At 38.2% G+C, this 7898-nt stretch overlaps 1 protein-coding gene across 24 annotated transcripts in view; it reads left to right on the top strand.

The window, feature by feature from the left end:
• Positions 1-7898, top strand: part of Slmap (sarcolemma associated protein) — a 140755-nt gene that overhangs the window by 54375 nt on the left and 78482 nt on the right. For 15 of the 24 annotated variants that reach the window (XM_010612753.2, XM_010612751.2, XM_033756942.1 and 12 more), the window contains exon 2: positions 2865-3012. In XM_010612753.2, coding sequence (XP_010611055.1) covers positions 2865-3012 — 148 coding nt within the window. Of the gene's footprint in view, positions 1-2864; positions 3019-7898 lie in introns of all 24 variants that reach the window. The other 9 variants (XM_010612750.2, XM_033756933.1, XM_010612747.2 and 6 more) reach the window with 1 other exon arrangement.

Genomic DNA, 7898 nt, shown 5'->3' with positions numbered 1-7898 from the left:
ATATATATATAATATTTATAATGTATGTTATATATTTGCATACTGTTGTATATAATACACAGGCATGCGCACACACACACATACATATTTTTATGGTGGGAACAGTACTGAGGATTAAACTTAGAGCCTTCTCATTGAGCTACATCCACAACCTGTTTTTTATTTTGAGATAAAATCTCACTAAGTCACTAAGTTGCTAATGCTGGGCTTGAACTTTCAGTCGTCCTGCCTCAGCCTACCAGAGTTCTGAGATTGCAAGTATGTGCCACCACACCCTGCCTGACTTACAATTTTTTAATTTGAAGAATTGTTATGGTTTTGGAGTTATACAGGAACTACAGATATGAAGTGTCAATACATTAATATATATTAATTATATATTAATAATATATTGTATATATTTGAGGGGGTACCAGGGATCCAACTTCGGTCCTTGCACTTGTGAGGCAGGCAGTGGAACCACTAAGCTAAATCCCCAGCCCATATATTTTAAAAAATTGTTTTTCAACAAATTTTGCTGAACAATACTGAACCTTCTTTTATATACTGTTTCTATTCTGTTTAAAAAAAAAAACCACTGCAATTCATTAAATTAACAACCCACTAATGCATCAGTACTTGAAGTTTTAAAACCACAGTACATCTAGTATCATTCCTTTATTTTACTTGCCTAGGCACACATAACTAAATTAGAATCCAGTTATTGCCACATTTCTCAAGAATATATTTATTATGGAACAAAACAACAAAAAACCACAATTCCCTTTATAGTAAGTTTCAGTGCAGACAGAATTTTGAGGATAAATGTTACTGCTAGATTGTTTTGCCTATGTTTATCACCCTGACTTGAAAAGTTAAGATGTGTAAATTTCAAATGGACTTATAAAATATCAACACATTTTATTAATGGTCTTTAATTAAATGTGCAAATTAATAGCTAGCCAAAGTAACATTTGGTCTATTTTTAATTATAGACAGAGAACAAGTTCTTCATAGATGGCCTAGTAACCTTTAAATTGTCACCTTGGAATCACTGAAATGAAAAGTCATATTCATATTTTCTGCAAATTGCTTAGTCTTTGATGTGTTTTGAAAGAGTACTTGTGGGAAGTGAAAAATAAATGAAATATGAAGATTAGTATGAATGGGCTTTTATCCTGTTGAGTCCTTGTTGATATGTTCCCTAGCTCCTTGGAAAGGTGTTTAATGTGTCTGTTGCATCTGGGGGTGAGCATGGGCCAAATGAGCAGCTTACCGGCACTGTGAACTCAGCACTAAAAAGGAATTAGAGGGACAGAGTTTAAGAAAGGAAGATGCTTTGTTTGTAAGGAAGAAAAAAACCAAAGACAGAAATCTGCCCCAGGGAAGGGTAGGGAGCCTGGAAGGTTAGATTCCTGCGGGCCTTTGATCCTGTTCTTTATTAGGTTCTAGGGACCCTTCCTTCTAGGTGGGTACTAGAACTTGTCATGATTTGATTGGCTGTCTGGGCTGTCTTCAGATGGATCCCAGGCCACAGAACCCTAAACTGGGCATCCCTGCCTCTGTGCAAATTCCTTTTAGTGACTTTGTTTGATTTCTCCTTGCCTGTTTCTCCTTATCGGACCTTATCTCCAGGATTTATGGGTTGACTAGGAGGAGTCTTATAGATAGGCAGCTTTGAGTTAGTGATTTAAATAAGGGTATATTTGTGTATCTAGTGCAGTAACATAAGTCCTTATCGGACCTTATCTCCAGGATTTATGGGTTGACTAGGAGGAGTCTTATGATAGGCAGCTTTGAGTTAGTGATTTAAATAAGGGTATATTTGTGTATCTAGTGCAGTAACATAGTGACCCAGAGTGAGAGTACATATAATATATACACAGTGGTGCTTTGGTTTACAAACGCTTTTGGTTGCAAACAGTTTGGTTCACAAAAGGAGCATTTGGCAAAATTGTTTCTGTTTGCAAACTGCATCCGATGTCAAACACAACCATGGCCATCTTTCCCACACAAACACAAACATGCTCATCTTCTCCAAAATCATAAAACAGATTAAGTTCATGAACCAAGGTACAACTGTATATGCATGGATGTGTGTATATATTTTTATATATTAAATAAGAGTTATTTACCTTTAGGTATGCCCCTCCCCTTTTGTTGTCTTTTGCAATTTACTGGAGGTAGGGAGAGGTGGCTGGCTATCTTGGTTTTGAGCATCTGGTTTCCTCCTGTTCTGCCTGTCAGCTCTCCTTCTCCTCCCTCTGATCTTTTTTATATAAGTCCTCATGCCATTTGTGCTATTTGGTGCCCTCCCATATCTGTTTTCTCCCTTCCTCCTTCCCTCCCCTTTCTTCTCCCATCCCTGTCCCTCTTCCCTTCCCACTCCCCTTCCTTTTAATTACTCCCAGAGGAATTCCCCCAGTAAAGTTTAACTCTTTCTAGCCAGAAAACCTAATGAGGCCCTTATTCTATTCTCTCCCTGTAAATTGAATCCCCTATCCCTGCATGTCTTAAGTCTCATTTTTAAAAATTTATTAATGGAGGGCCGGGATTTAGCTCAGTGATTCCACTGCCTGCCTTGAAAACACAAGGTCCTGAGTTCGATCCCCAGTACCAAAAGAAAAAAAAAGAATAGATTTCTTGAGTCATATTAACCTGATGTTTAACATTTTATGGACCTGACAAGCTGTTTTCTAGCTTTGTTGCAACCATTTTATGTAGTTTGATTTTAAGTCATCCAGTTTTAGGGTTTTATTTTCATACATTAGCTGAAATGATTGGAAGTGATAATGGAAAAAGCCCACCTCATCAACCCTAGTTTAAAAGAAAAGTTTGAAATTATTGCTATTAATCTTTGGCTCCTTTTTTTTTTTCTCTTGCAGTTTTATCTTCAAGACACTAAAAGTAGTAATGGTACCTTTATAAATAGCCAGAGATTAAGTCGAGGCTCTGAAGAAAGTCCACCATGTGAAATTCTTTCTGGTGACGTTATCCAGTTTGGTGTAGATGTGACAGAAAACACACGGAAAGGTACGGGTATGGATCAATTTTCCCATTATTTGTCTTTTTAAAATTGTCTATTCTTGGATAGATGTAGCTCGGTAGCACTGTGCCTGTCTCGCAAGTTCAAGGCCCTGAGTTTGATCCCTGATACCAAAAAAAAGATTGTTTATTCTTTCTTACTTAATGTTAAAAAACAGTATGTACTTTTTACATGCTTGTAGAAGCTAATTAAATACAACATTTTATATATATGCAGTGGGAAATTAAAAATCTGCCATTTCCCCTATTGCTTTTAAAATTTTTAATTTCTGAAATGTTAATTACTAATTTATTTATATTTTTCATCACATTATGCAAACAGAGCACTATTATGTCATTTAGAAGATAGCTGTAGTAATAACCAACTAAGATTAGCCTAAACCATGGGATGTTTATTAGTAATACAGTGTTGAGACTAATGAGACTTAATGAAAAGTCTGGAGGTTGCTAGGTCCAGTGTTTATTCTCTTGATTCATTTATATAATCAGGGTTTCAGGATCAATTGTCCTTAATATGTTGGTTTCTTATGATTTTTGCTTGTATTGTAAAGGGGATGGCCTGCAGCCTCAAGCATTATTTTTGTCATACCAGTATTCCCAAGCAAAAGGAATGAAGTGGAGACAAAATGCCCTGTGTGACTCTGTGTATTGAAAGAAGTCTTTAAAAGAATGCTTCCAGTGTATTTCTCCTTATGTCTCACTGGTCACACGAATAGGTCACATACATAGCTACCTATAGTTGCAAAGAAGCATAGGAAGTTACTTGGCAAAGGAGAGGAAGGAGATCCATTATTGACATAGATTGGTTATGATTTATTTCTTTAGGTGATGTGTACATTGTTGTTCCAAACAAAATCAGAGTTAAGAAATAAGAGGGAAAGCAATGGAGGTAGGCAGGCAGCTAGTAGTGCTTATCAAAACCAAAAGTGTGCAGCATCACACTTTAACATGGACAGTGGAACAATTTGGCAAGTTTCTCCTTTTGTTCCTCTGAACATACTCTGACCTGGTGGTACACTCATCAGATTGCCATTTTGCATAGTAGATGTGGGTGTGGTGGTGGTGCTGGTGATGGATATCCTTGTCTGTATGTTCATGCCTGTATTTGTGTATATATTCTCAGTGGTATTACAGCAGTAGCAGTATTTTTACTGGGTTTTGTTGGCTTCCTCAGGAAATTAGGTTTTGATTTCAATGTGAATAGTCTTAGAAATTACCATTTACTATTGTAAACCAGAAAAGAAAGATTGAATTTTGATGCAAAATATTAATTACTCCTTATTAAGAGAATTCAACTTATGTATGACCATTTTAGAAACAAGACTATATTGGATGGTCCTGTACCTCATGTTGCCAAAATGCACCTCTGGGAGTAGGTAACTCAGCAGACAGTACGTTGAGCTCAACTGAGGCCGGGCGTGGTGGCACACACCTGTAATCCCAGCACTCGGGAGGCTGAGGCAGGAGGATTGCTGTGAGTTCGAGACCAGACTGGACTACATAGTGAGTGAGTTCCAGGTCAATCTCAACTACATAGTGAGACCCTGTCTCAAACTGCGCCCCCCAAACCAAACCAAACATTGAGCTCAACTGTGTGTAACGCACAGAGAAGAGAATTACTATTATACTGTCCTTCACAGAATGTCTGTTTTCATGGCTTACATTTTCCAGAGAATGATTAGGCATTAATTGATAAAAGAATGAGATAATGAAATGTTAGTTTACATAAGGCAAGTAGAGCCTAAAATTGCTAACATATGTGCAGATTTCACTAGTTAGGCATGTACAAAATAACCTGTTTAAAATATCATTATTGGGGCCGGGGATTTAGCTCAGTGGTTCTGCCACCTGCATCACAAGCACAAGGTCCAGAGTTCGATTCCTGGTACAAATAAAGAAAAAGAAAGAAAGAAAGACAGAAAGAAAGAAAGAAAGAAAGGTATCATTGTTAACAAATAGGTATATATTCTAATAAGTTTTTGAAAAAAAAGCAAGAGATGAAGCTATGACTTAGCCACCCAACTACTGGCCACTCACTGGTTTCCACACCTACTAGTTGCTCAAAGCCCGAGTTTTGAGTCTCACATCATTACAATAAACTTCTGTTGCAAAGCTTGGGCCAGTTAGTTCTATAAACTTTATACATAACTCCAGTTAGATCATCATCCTAGATCCTCCAATATCTGTTTCTTAGTTAAGTCTGTATGAACAAAGGACCTGTTATGAGCAAGGTCAGTGGTATCTTCTTTTGGATTTATGCTCTGACTATACTAAATTGCTTTACTCCCAACAATAGACCTTACCTTTTCTGACCTTCAAGTCCTTGCACATGCTTTTTTCTATGCTAGAGACCCTTCTTTGTTTTGGTAATGGGGGATCGAGCTTGGGCCATTGTACTTACGAGGCAGGCAGCAGAACCACTGAGCCAAATCCCCAGCCCTAGAGACCCTTTTCAATCCCAAAGGCTAACAAGGTGCCTCCTCCACGCCCCTATTGCCCCTTGCACTCTTCCCTTTTATATGTTTGCCTCCCTCATTAAACTCTAAGATGTGTGAGTGCAGCCAATATCTGTCTTCATTATAGAATCTCCACACTCAGCCTGCCACATATTAGTTGAATAAACTTTAAAATGTCTCATGAATCATCCTCTACCATTTGATGAAAGTTCTTTCTGTCAGTATCACAACGAAGATTTTTACAACCTTCCTAATCCTCACAAGGGTAACATGAGATCTGAAAATGTGCAGTCTCCTTGTTACTACTTTATTGTACCGTCACTTAGCTGTCTTTTTTAGCTCTCTGTCTTTTTTCTTCATCTTATAATATGGGTATCATGATTTTACTACTAACTTACTGGGTTGTGGTACAGTGTTTAATGTTTACATTGTGGCAGTATTCAGTGTGAACATTGAAAGAGTGCATATAAAGTGCTCAGCTCAGGCCCAGGCACTGTTATTACTACTAAAGTTCTTGCTAATCATTTGTACAATCTATTTCATTAAATTTGCTCTTCTTGCCAGGCGTGGTGGCGCATGCCTGTAATCCCAGCACTTGGGAGGCTGAGGCAGGAGGGTCACTGTGAGTTCAAGACCAGCCTGGGCTACATAGTGAGTTCCAGGTCAGTCTCAACTACATAGTGAGACCCTGTCTCAAAAACCAAAAAAAAAAAAAAAATTGTTCTTCTTACTTCAGTTCTAGGGTCTTCTATCTTTCTTTTTGGAACCTGTCACGGCCCATTTCAAAAGAGCTCTTACCAACTTCCATTTTCCAGCTGCTAGGGGAAATCACAAAATTGAATACAGACTGTACTAACTTTACCAGATTGACCAAGGGAACGTTTCTGATGGCTTGACAGTTTTCTTTGGTTCATTGGTGGGGGGGAAGAGGGGATTGGTTCTTAACCCATGCTGTGCACCAGAATTCCTGCAGAACTTTGTAAAACTACAGATGCCTGCATCCTACCTTTTATTCCTAAGACGGAACACTGGCAGGTGTGGAACCTGTGATTTCTTTTATTGGAGTTTAGGAACCTTGCTCAATTAAGTTACTAGCATCAGCTGGGTGTTGTGGTACACTTTAATCCCATCTACTCAAGAAGCCACAACAGAAGGATTGAAAATTTTATGCCAGCCTGGGCAACTTAGTAAGACCCTATTTCAAGAAAAAAGTTTCTAGCATCAACTGTTTTGTATGCTTTCCCTTCTCCTCAAGTACCCAGTTTCCCTTCTTGCCTTGTCTGTTGTGAATCCATTTTTGCAGGTTCTGAACCTGTATTTCTAGATGCTTAGTTTCCTTTTGAATGTTCTGCTGTTGCATTACAATAACTTTTTACAATGCCTAATTTTCTTTTCAACCAGAACGTTATACTGACTTTCCCACATGTTTACTGTTCCATCATTCTCCCAAACACTCACTGAGCCTGTATGTTTTCCAAATCGTATATCTTCCTTACATTTAATAGTTGTGTTGTCTTAACTATTTGTCTTCTTTCCCTGAATCTTGTTTTTTTCTGTTGCCACCACAGTGTTACAGTGGCTCCCCACTTCTGACCACCATACTCTACTCTAATGTCTTCTAGGACATTATTCTGTTACAGTTTTTTTTATGCCTTTTTCCTGTTTTAAGAAGCCTTAAGGCCAGGTGTGGTGGCGTACACCTGTAATCCCAGCACTCGGGAGGCTGAGGCAGGAGGATCGCTGGGAGTTCGAGACCAGCCTGTGCTACATAGTGAGCTCCAGGTCAGTCTCAACTACATAATGAGACCCTGTCTCAAAAAGGCCAAAAAAAAAACCAAACCCTTAATTACTATAGTTGTACTTACTATAGAATATAGTCTGAAATATTTAATTGTACAGTTGAGGCCCTTAAAAATGTAGACTCAGTTCAACTTTTAAATTTTATTCCCTTAATACATGTGAAGATGTTATACTGGATTATTTCAAGGTAAGATGATATACAGAAAAGATTCTTTTGAATCCTTGTACTGCTGTAATCTCAAGGAAATTACTTTGGCCTCTTTGGTCTCAGTCATCTCATTTGTAAACCAGGACATAAAAGTAACTATTTAAATGGGTTTTTATAAGAGTTAATGTACATAGTGGGTTTTTTTGTTTTGTTTTGTTTTGTTGTTTTTTTTGAGACAGAGTCTCACTATGTAGTTGAGACTGACCTGGAACTCACTATGTAGCCCAGGCTGGTCTCTAACAGAGATCCCCTCCTGCCTCAGCCTCCTGAGTGCTGGGATTACAGGTTTGCGCCACCATGCCCGGCTATTACATAGTGTTTTTATTGAGGCCTTGCACCTAGAGGGCTTTGATTTCTGCCTGCTTCCCTCCTTGTATGTACACTCTCTTCTTTTTTTTTTTTTTTTTTTG

The sequence above is a fragment of the Fukomys damarensis genome, unplaced genomic scaffold (genome assembly GCF_012274545.1).
Source record: "Fukomys damarensis isolate Sample0158 unplaced genomic scaffold, DMR_v1.0_HiC HiC_scaffold_28, whole genome shotgun sequence".
NCBI classification, from domain to species: Eukaryota; Metazoa; Chordata; class Mammalia; order Rodentia; family Bathyergidae; genus Fukomys; species Fukomys damarensis.
Note: the sequence above shows the minus strand (reverse complement) of the source record. Positions and strands in the feature narration are given on the sequence as shown.